At 42.7% G+C, this 16748-nt stretch overlaps 1 protein-coding gene across 10 annotated transcripts in view; it reads left to right on the plus strand.

The window, feature by feature from the left end:
* The window catches only part of FBRSL1 (fibrosin like 1), a gene marked incomplete at its 5' end in the record, with an annotated part of 515014 nt that extends 500652 nt beyond the window's left edge, over positions 1–14362 (plus strand). For 9 of the 10 annotated variants that reach the window (XM_084297481.1, XM_084297487.1, XM_084297482.1 and 6 more), the window contains 6 exons: positions 666–737; positions 2063–2195; positions 6243–6320; positions 7963–8046; positions 9071–9311; positions 11351–14362. In XM_084297481.1, coding sequence (XP_084153607.1) covers positions 666–737; positions 2063–2195; positions 6243–6320; positions 7963–8046; positions 9071–9311; positions 11351–12584 — 1842 coding nt within the window. In that variant the 3' untranslated portion in view covers positions 12585–14362. The remainder of the gene's footprint in view (positions 1–665; positions 738–2062; positions 2196–6242; positions 6321–7962; positions 8047–9070; positions 9312–11350) is intronic. The other variant, XM_084297488.1, reaches the window with a different exon arrangement.
* Positions 14363–16748: the final 2386 nt, after the last annotated feature.

The following is a 16748-nucleotide window of genomic DNA, read 5'->3' on the forward strand; positions in this document are numbered from 1 at the left end:
GAAATAAGGGTCACAGAAATTAATGACTATGAGCCTGGACAGATGTTCACAATTGGTCATATTCATGGTGGCTTAGATCAATGTGTTTTATCTGTGCTTCTGATGTTCCATAAGAACACTATAGTGGGTACTGCAGATCAGCTGAAAAACAGCAACCTATTCAGCTGTGGCACTGCTCATCCCTGGTGATTGCTTGTCAGTACCCTTTTCCTTCCCCAGTGCAAGCATTCATAATAGTTGCTTATGAGTTAGCCTGCAGACCCTGTGCAGCAGGGATGAATGAACAGGGCTCTTTTCAGGAACAGGATGGTTAACTATCAGCTCCTTTCTCTTCAGCAAGTCATACAGTTCTCTGCAGCCATTTATTTCAGTTTATGAAGGAGGGAACACAAGTATGAGAGAGCAAGGCAGAGATCTCAGGTCTCCATGAGATGAGGAAGATATCCCACATTCTTCCTGTTTCTTTCCTTCTTGATTTAAACATCAACAGCTACAGTACAGGAAAAAAAAAAAAAAAAAAAAAAACATTAATCACCTATTGTGCCATTTCAGTTCTCAGACTTTCTCATTGCTTAGCAGACTGTTTGACAGTAAGGGAAATGAAACATTCTATCTGATGTAGATGGCTAACAAATTAATCTAAATTCTTGCACTTTCCATTGCAGAAACCCGGGAAGTGGTGTGCGGTTCATGTACAGATCGCCTGGCAGATCTACCATCACCAGCAAAAGATAAAGGTAATTCAGACAGTTTATGGAACAAAGCCAAGTCTCTTAACTTACATGTTGTATTTTAGTGACTAATGAGGAGGAAACAGTTACTGTTGGTGATCCTTAAGCTTGCCTGCATTGACTAACACTTTCAATCCTTCTGATGTTTTTTCTGTCAACTGTAAAGTTTATCTGAGGGCAAAGGAGTTGGGTTGAAGGGTAGCAAAATGAGCAGGAGATACTAAGTGTACAGACAAAAAGAGAAGAAGAAAGGGAAGCAAATGATAATTTTGCTCCAAATCCAGCTTTATACAAAGTGTACATGTTTAATGTCATTTCCCTTCTGTACTAGTACCTCCTGTGGAATATGGAGTATTACCCTAATAAGAATGAAGTGACTTATACCGTGAAGAATGTTTTATCAAGTGCAGAGCAGGCAAGTAGGTTCCTGGGCTTCCTGCATTGCACTGAAGATGGGGGAGCAGAGGGAGTGGCTTAGAAACTCCAGAGGTAACAAGACATAGGTACACTGGGGTGCTTTTACAGGCTCAAAACTCCCTGTGGCAGGCAGAGTAGCAAATAATAAGACTTCTGTAGAGTGGTGGGTTTTTCTTCATAGTTCCTGCTGTAGGTTTTTGACATGTTAATAAACATTATTAAGTGTTTAAGTGGGTAGATCATAACTAGTGCCTCTACAAGTTGTGTGTGACCTTTTTATTGTTAAGTAAATATGTCATCTTGAAGCTGTATATTTCTCAAGAGACATACGTGTCTTTGACTAAGGTACAGTTCCTCAGGCTGACCATGCTCACTTCTATAGGGGAAGGATAAAAATAGCCTCTGGAGGAATCTCATAGTCAGTTTTCTTCATCCCTCTCCTCATGCCTTCATGCTGAGTTGTGCTGGCTGGAGGAAAGACAGTCTAGGAACGTCTCTCTCTTTCCAAACTGGAGAAGCAAAACAGACGAGTCCGTCACCCAGCTCCCAAGGCTTCTGTCGGCAGCTTTCCGCCTGCAGAATATTTTTTGTCAGGCTGAGACTGCCGACTGATCCCGCCGTGCAGCGCGCTCAGTGTATCATGTTGCATGCTCCAGTGTGTGTGCTGAGGGGCTGAGAGCTCACTTCAGACCTTATTCATGTGGACGAGGCAGGCAGCTGAGAGGCTGTGGAGTGAAATGGCCTTATAGATGCTGTCAGAGCGCGGCTGCAGTACGTGACCAGAGACGCTGCTGTCACTCTTACTAACTCTCCCTGGCAGTGCTAAGCAGGAATGAGCCTGAACTCCCTCTCTTTTCTCCCATAAAAAAAAAAAAGGAAATGCATAATGAGACTGCTTTTGTATCATTTGACAGCAAATGCAGCTGGATCCCCACAAGCTAGAGATAGGTGGTAAACTTGACCTGTTCAGCAGACCTCCTGCCCCTGGCGTGTTTCCAGGCTTCCATTATCCACAGGACCTTGCCAGGCCTCTGTTTTCTACTACAGGTAAGGGAGGATCATCATTTGTTGAAAAGACAAAACAAAACAAAAAAAAAGTCAATGTATTTAACGTGTGTCTCTACAGCTATATATGCCTCAAAAATTAATGGGAGAAATATTCAGAGGGGTGTGGAAGTTCTGGGGACAGTTGTGGGCTGGGCTCTAGGAGCAGAGCCTGTGGTCTCCAGTACAGGTTCCTCTGTGTGCATCACTGAGATTTCAGTAGTTGACCTTTAAATTCAGGTCTGTGCAGCTGGTTCTTATGTGCCTGATTAATTGACTATGGAGGGATTTTAAAAAGCAATTTTGACAAAACACTTGAAAATGTTTCCCTTGCGTAGGATTGGAAATGGCCCTGGTTTCTTCCATGTTTTTGTATTTGCTGTGTTCTTCTTCTTAGCTCCTCCATTCAGCAGGTGGTGTTTATTTTCTGAATACATGGGGTTTTGGTAAAATGGAAAACTATGATAGCAACATTGAAAAATATCACAGAAGGTATATTTGTAAAGCATTTGTTTTTTAAATGTAAAATTCCCTTATATGTTAGAAAGTGCAGCAGTCTCCAAGGCTCAAAACAGCATATTGATTTTAAAAAGAAAAGAATTAACTACAGTATATGTAGATAAATTTCTTTGTGATATATTGAGGAAGTAATTACAATGAATCCAATTACAAAAGTTCAGAAAGCTTCATTGCACTGTTCTTGATGTCTGACCACAAGAGACTGCAACTCTGACATTCTGGTTTTGGGGGTCACAGGTGCTACTACTCATGTTCATGTCCATCTACCAGATGTTTTTGTTCTGTTCCAAGGGCCTAATTCCCACCTGGACTTAAACAGATCTTCTTTCTTTGTTTAAGGTGCTTAAGTCAGCCTTCAAAGTCTGTATCACTTCATATGGTACAAGTTAGCCCCTTTTGTATGTAATTCACTGACAGCAAATTTAAGTTTCTTTCCTAACTTAACTCTGCTTTTATGATGCAGTATTGCATCATTATTGTTGAAGTGAATGAGATTAAAAGAGTTACGAGTTTTGTCCCAAGCATGACATAAAAGCAACAGAGTTGAATAATCAAGCTGAAACCGCAGTGGGAAATGACTTCTGAACGCGGATATCAGACGGTCTTCAGGAACTCCACGAGTGGTTCAGTCTGTCTTTCAGCCCTTACTTGTGGATGGAAAATCTTAAACATCACGTGCAAGTTTCCACCACATACAATCATTGCTGATACTGACTGTATATTGCAGACTGCTTCCCTGAATTTTGCTCTTTTCATCTTTAGTACTTTAGTAGTACAGGGCCAAGATATATATTGCATCTCCTGGAAGCATAAGCACAGCTGATTTACAAACTTCTGCCCGTTTTCCTATAGCAGCTGTTTCTTTAACACTGTCTTTAGCCTGTCCTGTCTTGTCATTACAAGAATCTTGCTTTATGTATGGTTTTGTTACTCAAGACTATGCTGGACAAAGCGTACCCTAACAGGCAAAAGCAGTCTGTTGAATCAAAGCAGCAGTCTAATCGGTGTCTTGAGCTTTTCCTCTTACAAAGATGCAAGCATGGCTTGCTCCTCCATTCATAAAAGCAGGAGGGAAATAGTATGGAACAGATACATTAAAGAAGGTAAATTAATAAAAAACTTTTGCGGGAGAGAAACAACCTTACAGCAACTTGTCCGTGAGTGTATTAATCACAAGAGCCATTACATGGTAAATCTAGGTAAAGAGTGCTATCAAAGTGAACAAACATTGCAGCTGTAATATATAGATGAATAAATCTTTTGCTCTGCAATATCTGAGGCATTCTTTTCACCTTATCGAACAAGCATGTCGTTGATGTGAATCATGGGTTCTGCTGCATTGCCTAGTTACTGTGGGAGACATAAGTTATCTTAGGGCCACCTGTCTTCAGGACGGATGTTCGGCTGCCTGGCAGATGCTATATTTAATAACTACCTGACAGCCTGCAGTGCTGCTCCTGGCTTTCTCCGGAGGATTTTTTATTATCAGCCCATGTAGTTGAGTTTGTAAGCCGTCTCCTTTGAAGAAATCTCCCATCCATTATACACCTTCTGAAATCTTAAAGGATTAGAAAGATGACAGTCTCCATCCATCTTGAGGCATTGGAGCAGTCAGAATGTTTATAGATAACTTCAGGTCTCATTGCCGTGGTCTCTCTTAAGTTTCCTCAACTCATTTTCTGGCTGCTTAGGTTCGTGGTGCCCAGGCTGGTGAGGGATGTGCAGCACTGTCTCCCTCTCAGGCTTTATAGTCTGCTCATGTTCAGAACATGAGTGTGTTTTACAATGAGTGTCTGTTACTGGACTCTGTCGCCAAGTAAAACCAGGTACTGGACCATCACCTCCATAAAACTGACCGTCACCTCCATAAAACCCTGTTCAGGCTTTGTTCAGGACACATTTTCTCCTATGTACATGGGTTTCTTTCCTCTGTTTCCCTCCACTTTTGCTGCGACCTCCTACAGTATTATCATCACCAATTATATATGGTAGAAACTTTGATTTAGAGATGAGGGGGCAGGAACTTGCCAGAGCAGTCACCAGTGGAAATCATTCACATGGACAACAGATGAGGCAGAAAACTGTGTGATGAAGGTGACAGGAGAGCTTGAGCACCAGGAGGAGAAGGATCATAATCCTATTTTCTATAACAGAAAGTTACCACTTCAGAAAGCAGTGACTGGGTAAGCCAGCTGTTAGTGAACAGCCCATGTTCATGCCCAGTGTGACTGATGATGTTTGCAAGAGTCAACCTCTTGCTCTCTCCTTTTTACCAACAGAATACAAGAGAAGAGCACTGAAAAGCTTTGTTTAGGTGTTGGTCTGTTTTGCACATGATGTAGCCTGTCCTCAGGAAAGTGCTGCTTCTGTCATTGAGTGAAGTACTAGTTTCTAACAAAATGGGAGTTAATGCACAGGTATGGCAGATTTTGCTTTCTGCAAGGGAGGCAGAGGTTGTGTTGCATCCAGACAGGATCTGAAAGTTACTGTAGTTGATAATTCGGCTTTGCCTGTAATATGGGAAGCCCTGGCACAGAGAAGGCACCGAAAGGATGTTCACAATCTAAACATTTGCAGACAGATGGACTTGTCAGTGTAATGCTGGAGCCACAGAAACATTTTGGTTCATATATCTGAAACAAATACTAAAAACTAGATTGCAGGTGTATCCTGAAAATCATCTGTACTGATCTTAGGGGGCTAAAGTAAGGCCCAGGAGATTCCCCAAACACACTGTCATTTGCAGGATACGTGGGAATTGATCTTCCTCCAAAACCCACGTATCCCCATGCCAGGTGACACCAGTGCTTTTCACAAGTTGCAGTTGCTGTTTGGTGTGTGTCTGCGTACAAAAGAAGCAAATCTTTCATTTTCTGCTCTGGTTTTCCTTTATGAAGCTCACCTGAGCGTGGACTTAGTCCACCTTGAAATGCAGGACAGACCAGCTTATTTTCAGCCCATTCTTTCACGTTACCTCAACCAGACATAAAGCAGTGTGCTAAGCAGTGGTGTTCCTTTCCCCCGGGGCAGCATGGCACTGTGGCAGTAAGCAGGAGAGGGAAAAAATATCGCGGGGGGTGGCTGTGGATGCAGAGACAGATGTGAGAGCAAAGATGGGGCTCTCATGGGAGAGGCATGATTGATGTTCCCTGCGTTCCTGTCATTAACTGGTGTTTCACGTAGACTCTAATCAGTCACTTCCGAGCACCTTCTGTCTGGGCGCATAACCTGGACTGACCCTGTTTAGTGTAAACACAGAGTAATGACTGAAAATGCCAGACAAAGAGATTCACTGCCCCATTATTACAGGTGAGCAGCAACACTCAGTGCAAGGTCTCCTCCTGCTTCCTAGTGCTGACAGGCTCCTTCAAAGAGCACTGAGAGAAACCCTGCCCGTAGCCATTTGGGGTCTGCCCCTGTCCCACCTGTGCTGTTTAAATCTGACCTGCACCTTTGCATCTGGTTCTTGAGTATGATGGCCAGGACCTCTGTCACTTGCTACTGAACTAAAAAAGGATCTTGTTCTCCCAGGTGCGACACATCCAGCCACCACACCTTTTGGTCCTTCACCTCATCACAGCAGTTTCCTGCCTACTAACCACTTGGCAGGTAAGTGTAAGTAAGCCCTGCCTTCACCTTTATACGGCTGACCCAGTCCTGGCTCTCAGCACAGTCCTGCCTGAGGCACAGTGGCAGTATCAGAGGGAGAGGATTAGACTTTCTCAGGGATGAGAAGCTCACTCAGAAATTGTCCCACCCACACCAGCTTCCCAGCACACCCCCTCTGATCTCCTCCAAAGATGAGGAGCAGGATTAGCAGACCCTCCTCTTTGACAAAGTTGGGTATTACACGGCACACAAGCTGAAACCTGACCTGTAGAGCCCTTCCGTGCTGCTGAATGTGCCCAGGGAAACGGAAGAAATTTTATTTCAAAGGTACCTCAAACAAGCCATAGCTTAAAATGGGCTCCTCCATGCCCTTTCTTACCTGTGAAAGGTTCTATATTAAAGTTCAGTGAACGGTTCCTGGCAAATAGCTGTTCTGCACATTTTTCCAGTCTTTCAGTTTCCTAATTGGCACTAAGTAGGGCCTGATTTTCTCAAATTTCCTCATTTTAAAAGTTCACAAGCAGCTCATTGCCAATTAAAGTTCAAGTTCTGTTGATTAATGTTTTAGTAACACTCATTCAATCAGTACATGCAGCATCCCACATGACCCAGTAGACTTCTTTCTGTTGCGAATACCTAGACTTACATCAACTCCTGAACATTCTGTCAAAATCAACTGTTTCTCTACGAAGTCACTCAACTACTAACTGCAAAGGGGAGGGACAAGAACAGCTATTTCAAAATAAGTAAATAAGTGAATAGTTGTTTGTGGAAAAATCAAAGCTATTTGTGCTGTTTGCCCTGATATTTTAAATATAAGAATATGGGGAGCACCTCGCCTCCTGTAACATGGCAAGTTAGAGACTTTAAAATGGCAGCCAAAAAGTCAGTGGACAGAAGGAGTTGTTTAGAGGTGACCAGTAGGAGAAAAACAGGTGTATCTGCACTTTTTAGCTCATAGCTGTCTTTGGAGTGCAGAAACCTGAGTTGGGCACTCAGACCTCTTTTGATGATGGGTGCCTCCAGTAAAAAAACAGGCAGGACTTTTTACAAAGACAAGTGCCAGTAAATCTAAGGCTAAGCTATCATTTCCACCACTGTGATCAAGGAAGATATTATGGGAGAGGATTTTGGCACAGACCCAAATGTTTAGTTGCTCCGTGGATGGATGTCCATAGCAGTTAGCTTAGGGCTGTCTGTGTGCACCATTACAAAGAGGGTAGAAGGTCGTACACAGAAACAAGAGTGAAACAATGCATCCCCTCTATATGCTGACCCAGGAGCTGCTGATGTTCCTCTTTCAAGGCAATTGCAATGCTGCTGCTATTACAGCTGATAAGGAAGGAGAGTTTCAGCTTAGCAGCAGCCACCATAATTTCAGCTATTCAAACTTAATTTCTAGCTCCCCTCTGACTAGCATACAAAAGTTTATTACAGCACCTGTTTGCAGTGTGAGCACTGAATCCCTTCTCCATTTTAACATGCTGGGAATTTTCTGTGCAAAGAACCTTGCAATGAGAAGGATCAGCTTAAAGTCTGGCCTAATCCTACTTGGATTCAGACCGTTAAGAAGGGGAGGGGTGCATTTCATTCTCCAACATTCTTGGCTAAATGCCTGCTAAATCCCTGTTTGCCTTTCCAGATCCATTTAGCAGGTCAAGCACCTTCAGCGGCCTTGGGAACTTAGGCAGCAATGCCTTTGGAGGATTAGGCAGTCATGCTCTGAGTAAGTACTGGCTGGGTTACTGCAGACAAACATCCCTTCCAGAAAAGCCACATGCTAATATTTACAGCAGCTGGTGGTAGTTTTTAAAGAAGTTTATTTCCTAACCTCCATTCTCCTATCTGAAAACACTGCACCTAAGATTTCCAGGTCTCTGCGGTGGGAGCTTTTCTGCATGTCACAGACATCAATAGGTGTGCTCTGTGTCTCCTCACTGCTGAAGGACGTTGCCTTGTGTGTTCTGAGAGGTGCTGGAGCTGCTTGACCCCGCTGAGCTCTGGTACCCCATGGGCATCTGAAGTAACACCCTTCAACAGTGAAGATGCACGGCGGAACAGCTATTGATACTTCTCCTAATTCAGCGTGTAGACTTTCTCTGTAACCATTGTCTGGAGTTTAAATTACCTGTATAAAATGCTTTTACTTCAAAAACATGTTACCTGTAGGCAAGACATGCTTGAGAGCCACACATAAGAGCATGCTTTTGCATCTCATGGTGCAACAGGAAGCAGTTGAAGATTGATGGAGGAAAATCAAGTGACTGTTCTAAAAAGCCTACAGCCAAGCTCTATTTTTATACACATACATACATACCACCAAGTAGTCTGGTTTCTTTAACAAAAAAAACAATCCCTGAATCCTCAGCTGCAGGCAGCTGATTGCTTGTAACTACCCACAAATTAAAGTTTCTGCCAGTGAGGGAGCTGAGGAAGAATATTGCTTTTGTGCTGGAACCCTTGCTGGGGTGGGGGGAGAAAAGGAGCTGGGCGTTTTCTGTCATTTCTGAGTTATTCAGATGTATAGTGAAAGCTTCCTCCGCAAATAGCCTTAAAAGAGCTGGTGGATCTTCCACCCAGTGCCGGAGGTATCTCTGACCACCTGCTAGTAGCTCCCCCTCACCATGAGCTCCACATTAAAAAAGCCTTGAAAGGACAGCTCTGGATTAATTAGCGTTGTGCAAAATGCATATATAATTATTTGGTTTTAATTATTTTTAACTGTTCCTCCTCCCCTGCCATTATTCTAGCTCACAACAACATTTTTACTCACAAAGACGGCCCAAACCTGCAGAATTTCAATAATCCCCATGAGCCATGGAACAGACTCCATCGGACCCCGCCGTCCTTCCCAACACCTCCGCAGTGGCCCAAGCCAACCGATTCTGAGCGAAGCTCCTCGGTGACAAACCACGACAGAGACAGGGAGCGGGACCGAGAGCCTGAGAAGAGGGATCTTTCTCTGAGTAAAGATGACAGAGACAAAGAGAGGTGAGCTACGTGTGCTTTTGATTCTAGTCTCTTTTTCCTCTGTTTTTTTCTTATTTTTTCCTTTACCATCAATTCCCATCTTAAAATCACCTTCAGAGCAAAACATTGCTTGTCTTTGAAATATCTGATAGCTCTGTCCCCAAGATAAGCTCAAGTACTAGTGACACAAAAAGAAACCTCTGCCTTTTAGGATTTGTCCTCTGTGGAGATACAGTAGGCTAGTCTTTACTTCCCCACTATCAGGTTTCAAAAAAACACCAGGTTGAGAAAATGAGCATGTCACTGTGTTTTCAGGGTGCACATAGCTTTTTTTAGCAACTTCCTTTAGGAGAGCCACATATTCTGAATTCCTGGAGGTGGTATTGTGATGGGTCCTTTGTAGACAGTCATAGCTCCCATTACAAATATGCTGATGAATTCAAATGTTAGCTGGACATTAACAAGGTAAAAATGCAAATGCCTGTATCTGGAGCAGCGTGTGTGAATCCATTAGCAGATCTGATTTTAAAAAATTGCACTGTAGGCAAGCCCTTATTACTGATGACAGGACTATATCACCTGAGCTATAGGTACTTCATTAGCTTCCAGCTATATGATTTTCAAGCTGTAAAGCTCTTTATATTTCAGACCCCGGTTGTCTCCAACAGGCTACTTCTTTGTAGGCAATAACAGCCTGCAAACCTCAGATGTGTGCATTTCACTGCTGATCAGGGTTTTGTAGTTTGCCTAGAGTGCTTTTAATGAGCTCTTCAGGCAGTGCCTGTGAACAAGATTATATAGAAGCAATAGGCTGAAAATCATCTTGCTTTAAATGTTAAACTGTCTGACACGCTTGTATGGATAGTCATTCAGATAGGAAGCTCCCTTGTTGGCTTCAGCATAAATCATTTCCAAAGCAAGGTTACTTCACTTCCAAGAGTGTTCATTCAGGGGTTAACATCTCTATTATATATGTATTAATTCAGCCAAAGCTATCCCCAGCATCCTTGTTTAGACATGGTTTTAATAAGCTACGTCCTTGACCAACAATTAGGACTACCACAGGGAGAGAAATCTGGGTTAGCAAATGTAATCATAAGGGATAAATACCCACAGAATTACCCAAAACACCTCCAGTTTACAGCAGCATGATTCTTATGGCTAACAGGCAAGCCCAGCATTAAAGGTAGGCATCACTGAGCTCCTCAGCTGCATAATGCAGTTCTCTCAATCCCACCATCATACTTTGTGTTTAAAGTGTTTATTCAGAGCAGAGTGCTTCTAAAAGGTGAGCATTATTTATTCACTTAAAGACATGGGAGCAAGTGCAACTAATTGGCTTGCTCACAGAGGTGCAGCTGGAAACATAAAGCCCATTCTCATGCCTTCTTCTAAACAATGGACATTCTCATCAAACCCCTTGTTCCTCATAGCAGGCCCTCTCGTAACAAAGGCCAGTCATTCATTTTCTCAGCCTGTGCAGGAATTTTTTGCTTAAGCACTTAGCTTAACTGCCAAAACTGACGGCAACACAAACTTTACTGCAGCCCCATAGAAAAATATCCATCATGTTACAGCTGCTTCCAGTTGATGAGGCTGTTTCGTGAAGGACCTTCATACATGTCTGTACGTTTCCAGAACAGTTCCATTTTGTGCATCCATGTTTTAGGAAAGGAACCACTGTTCAAAGTGTTATAGCCAAGAAAATCATTGTCTGGCAGCAAGATGTGCATGTATGCATGCAATAATCACCTTTTTTTAAAAAATAAGCTGTCTAGACTTCTTTCCAACATTTCTTAGTGAACTGGCCTTTCTCTTAAGGTTAAATGTTCTGCTCTTTCAAATGCATCCCCAATTTAGTCCCCGAACTTGTAGGTATTTATCTTTTTTTTTTTTTTTTTTTTTTTAATAGAACCTAAAGGCAGGTAGTTCATATCATTTAGTGCAGAGCTTTTCAAATTATTTTCTGAGCAACCTCAAATTACGCAATTATGCATGTCCAGCATCACATGTATGTTTGTTCACATAAACCCAAGGATGTGTCTGCATTCTTTTTACAGAGACCTCATGGATAAAAACAGACATTCAAACAGATCCTCACCGGCATCAGCTCCAGTGACACATCAGATAAGCAATCTCATTCGCAGCAACAGCCAAACCTCCAGTGATCCTATCAGGCAGGTTAGCCTCGGTGAAAGGGAAAGGTCCAAAGAACCCGAACGAGAGCACCCTGACCGGCTGAGAGAGCCGCCCATAGCAGAACACAAGATTAAAGAGAGCCGTTCCCCCGTGAAGGAAACTCCAAGCCATGATAAGAGACCCTCTGAGGACAACACAAAGCCAGTAATCCAGTCTGTATCCCCATACAGCAAACCTGCACTAAGTGAGAGCTTGAAGCTTACCAATCTAATGAGCAAGGACATGGAGAGAAAGACAGAGCTTCCCAGTGACCTCCAGAAGATTAAGAATGACATCAAAGTCAAAGAGGAGAGGAAAGAAGACAGTGATGTGCTGGTGGTAGGGTCTGAGCCTTCGCAGCACTCCCGATCAGTGGAGCATCCCCCACCACCTACCTTGCATGGATTGTCATTGCCTCCCTCAATGGCTGCCTCAATGCCTATCTCCATGGGCAGTGTGCACCAGATGAACAACATGAATGTCCTGGACCGCAGCAGAATGATGACCCCACTCATAGGCATGAATCCTTTGTCGGGAAGAGAGAGGCTGCCACATCCTGGATTTTCTTGGGACCCGATGAGGGACCCATTGCGAGATGCCTACCGGAGCTTAGACCTGCACCGTCGAATGGACTTCCAGCTCCGGACGGATCCCATCCATAGGTTCCCTACCACCTCTGGATTTTACGACCATGAGCGTTCTTACAGAGACAGGGAGCCACATGACTACAACCATGAAAACCTTCTTGAAGCCCGCCGAGAGCAGGAGCGGTTGCGGCAAGTGGAGGAAAGAGAGCGCTTGCACTTACGGGAAGAACTTGAGCGTGCCAGAATGCACCACTTGCACTCGTCCCCTATCGAAAGCCACCTGGCACACGTGCCATCCTTCATGCCTCATTTAAGCGGGATGCATTACCCCAGACTGAGTCCATCCACTGCCATGCACAATGGGATTTTAAATAGGAACCCACCAACTGCAGCGCTGAGCGCCCCACCGCCTCTTGTACCAGCGAGCAGCACCAGACCTGCCTCCCCACGCAGGACTACTCCACTCACAAACTCAGAGTCCAGGGACTACTCCCCCTCTAGGAACCCCAAAGAAGTAGAGGCACGATAGTCCCCAACATGGAATTTTAAAGTCGCCTGTATATAAAACAAACAAACAACAACGACAACAACAAAACAAACAGAAAAAAAAAAAAAAAACACACAAAAAAATGAAAAACAAAAAACAAACCTTTTACAAAATGCACTGCTGTAAACTTTTTTTTTTTTTTAATGTAAAATTTGTAGAAGTTAAGCACATTTCCATAAATAATGGGGTCGGGGATGCAGACTTTCCAACAAGAAGGTTGCTGAGAATGGGAATTTAATATATAGGTATTGATTTTTGGTTTTGGTTTTGTTTCTGTGCTAAAAAAAAAAAAATGAGTTAAAAATAGCAAGTTTGTACATTTTTCCCAAATGTGAGAAACATTTTTAATGGATTTGTATTTTTTTTAATTTTGTGCTCTTTATTCACTTAAAAAGAAAAAAGAAATTTTTGCTTTTGTCTTTAGTTAAATTTGCATTTAAAAGGCCTCAGATCCTTAAGAAAAAATACCCAGGGTTTCTTAAAAGTATTATTTATGGAAATACTGTAGTTTTACAGTCCACTGTGAGGTTCCCTTCTGAGGCCAATTGATCACTTACCTTGGTACTTTGGAACCGAAGTTACAGATATATATTAAAATATTAATAATAATAATAATGTACAAAACTGTTTGTTTTTTGCCTTATTATATTATGCAGAAATTTAAGAGGAATTTTTTTTGACTTCTTGTTTTAAACAAAAAAAAAAAACAGAAAACAAACTGTAAATATTCTGTTAATATAAATGTACACCAATATTAAATTCTTAACATAGGTAGACTTTATAAAAATGGTTTCTAGAACCACTCTGGTTATTTGTTAACATGGTTACAACTCATACTCTTGTCACAGTCAGAAATTCACACTCAGAAAGCTAAGTACGGCATATATACTTCAACTATGCAAGAACTTGGAGGCAGGTCTTAGCGGATGTTGGGGGGAGGAAGGTTTAAAAAAAAAAAAAAAACAACCCAAAAACAACCAACTTGCAACTATGGAGACAGAATGGAAATGGCATGTGAACAGGAAGAAGAATGATTGTGTTTAACAAAAAAAATAAAAAGAGAGACTGAATTTTTTTGTACAAACACAAGGGACAGTTCGTCAAGGAAAGAGAGAGACACACGCTCCTGGAAGGGAATTTTGGTTTCCTACTTTTCAAGCTGGCAAAGCAGATGGAACTGGCACAGTACCATGCGGCAGACCCTTTCCTTATTTTTTTTTTCCTTTTTTTCTCTTTTTTTGTGTTGTGGGCAGGATCGCTGGCAAGCAAGGACAATTTTCCGTGGACCCCTTGTGCTAATTGTGCAGTGTTCTTATTGGAATCTGTATACAAGACAAAGTAGAATTTTAGGAGTGCAAAAAAAAAAAGTCTAATGGTTGATTAAAAAAAAAAGAAATTCTGATATATTATCTATAGTACATGAAGACCATAAGCAAATGTTTGTTTCAGTGTGGTTCTGCCTTGAACTGCTTTTTGGCATGATTTATTTTTTATTTCCAATTTTACTTTTCATCCATATGTAAATTTTGCCATGTTTTACTTGCTGTACCATCCCCCCTCCCTTATTTTATTTTTCAGTGTCCATGTTTTATATATCCTGGGCTTTTTCTCTCTAGTTAATTCAGCCATCCGCTACTATTTTCTTGGCTCTGTAACTCTTGTTTCCCCCCCCTCCCCATCCTCCCCCCTGCACCCCCTGTAATTTTAAACATTCAGTTTCCTTGTAGATCAATGAAGATAAATACAACATTGATTTTGGATGAAAAAGGTAGTCGAGTGTTTGTGTGTCATGGCCAGCGCTGCCGACTCGGAGGCTAATGGTTTATCGACAGCGCATCAACGCCCCGGTGCTGCGGCGGCTCGGAGGAAGGGGTTGGTGCTGGGAGAGGGATTTTATTTGGTTTGCAGATCTCTGCTTGAGCCTTTCCCCTGTTCAAAGGGGAAGGGGAAAAAAGGGCAGAAAAGAAAGCACAGCCTCTGTGCAACAACTTGTTTGCAGGGATTGTGCTGCTGGCGTAACTACAAGAGGGTTATAGCCTGAAGCACTGTTCTTCACGTGTGTTTCCATTTGCTTCCCCAGCTTTTTTCCGTAGGCTGAGAGCAGACATCTGCAGGGGGATGGAGAAGTGCTCCAAGCCCCATCGCTCTCAGTAACTGATTTAACAGTGGGCGACTGTGCTTTAACAGCATGTTACAGCTTCTGTTTTTAAGTTTGTGTGTGACTAAATTACCAAGCATAAAAGAATAAAATGAAATAAAATAGCAGGGTCCTTAATCTGATGAAAGGAGGCTTAAAACAAAATAGGCATTAAAAATCAGCACCTGCTCTCCCAGCTGAAATCGGAGGAACGTATAACACATGGTGGAAGTGAAAAGTGTGTTGGACTCAGCATAAAGATGTTAGGAATGCTGGCTCAGGGGGACTGTAATTCTCTCCCTCTGCTATTGTCCAACATGCCATCATGCTTGACATCCCCTCTAACACAGACCTGACTACATGAACCTGCCTAACTTCTGTAAAAAAGGGTCCATGGCTGCGTCTTCCCAATGCAGATAAGTGTGAACAAGGGGGTTGGTAGTGCACGCTTCAAAAAATATGAAAATGGACTGTACCCTCTGGAAGCATTTGGTCCATGTAAGATTTGAAAAGTGAGCATTAAATCAATGCCATGCTCCCGTGGCATTCCTGACGGATTGCTTATTGCAGCCACACCGGTGCCAGAGGAATTCATCATAAGTGATGTTGTGGCAGTCTGAATATTAAAAGAAAATCAGTGGTTTGCCATTTACTGTATTAGGAGGCATTGCTCTTACACTTTCAGAGGATGACCCATCAATAATGCTGCACTACCATGGGATTCCTGCAGAATTACGCAGGGCTGGGTATCAGCCTTCTCACAAAAAGGTTCATCGTGATTAATGGTATTATTACCTAAACAGAGAAACTAATTAATTCAGCCTTACTCCTATAAGCTACACCAGCTGAGCCTTCTTCTGTTAAAAAGGATTGTAACAGAACTTCCTGGGGTTTATGCATTTCTACCACTGTTGAGCTTTCATTTTGTGCAGTTTTTACCATTTTTATTTTACTTCCAGCTCTCTAGAGACTTCTCTCACTCACAGACAATGGGTGGGATTTATCAAGTAAATGGTGGGACAAAGAAGATGGGATTTGCAAGTTCCATGGCTTACCTCAGGCAGTCTATATTTAAAAAAAAAAATGCTCAGGAAAGAATGAGAGACAGCAGCTCTTGCACTTGTTACCGTTTGTCTGAGATGTGATGCAATGCGCCACTGCAGCTTGGTGGGACGGGATGGACTGCAATCTCAGTGAAAGGGCCAGCTATGGACCGGGCATTAAAATGGGAATAACCAGGAGATCGTGGGGAGCAGGAAAGAGGCAATCTGTAGTGAAATCTCAGATTACTTGTGAAGAATGCTTTTTTTTTTTTTTTTTTTTTGACAAAAAGATCTTCTATTTCCCTAAAGAGTAAGTTTTATTGCCTAAAATAAGTAATGGAAAATACCAATTCCAGTCTTTATAGATAAGCATTTGGAGTTAGTTGTGGGTGACCCAAGTTAGAAAAACAAAGCACTGACACAGGGGTACCCAAGGGCTCCTCTGCAGCCTGAGCTGTCACCATCAGATCTGCAATGCCAACGCGGTTTGGGTCCGGAGAAGGGAAAGCACAAGAAGCCAGCTAGACAGAAATGCAAGATCCTGATAGCTTGGGCAGGAGTGTGACACACCAGCTTTGCTTTGGGCAGACTAGCAGAAAGAGAGAAGAGGTAAGCCAGAGAAGAGGTAGGCCAGAGGTGCACAGCTCCAGCTAGCCCCAAGGAGCCCTTGGAGGTGAGGAAAACAGGACTGGTGTTTTCTTTGGCTTGTACTCAGCAGAAAATAAACCTTTTCTCTAACTCCTTCAGGAAATTCCTTTTTGTCAAAGCCTTAGGAAACTATTTGTGTTGCAGTTTGTGGGGGATTTGGGTAATGGCCTTGTGACAGACCAAAGTGGCATTGCCCATCACAGCCCCTGTTAGAGCAGGTACTTCCCCAGCGCTTTGCTGTGTCCGTTTGCAAGAGCAGTTTGCTTTGGAAAGAGTCTAACCAAGGAAGTAAAGAGAAATGGGGCGTTGGCAACAAAT

Source organism: Netta rufina (genome assembly GCF_964035555.1).
Source record: "Netta rufina genome assembly, chromosome: 17".
Lineage (NCBI taxonomy): Eukaryota > Metazoa > Chordata > Aves > Anseriformes > Anatidae > Netta > Netta rufina.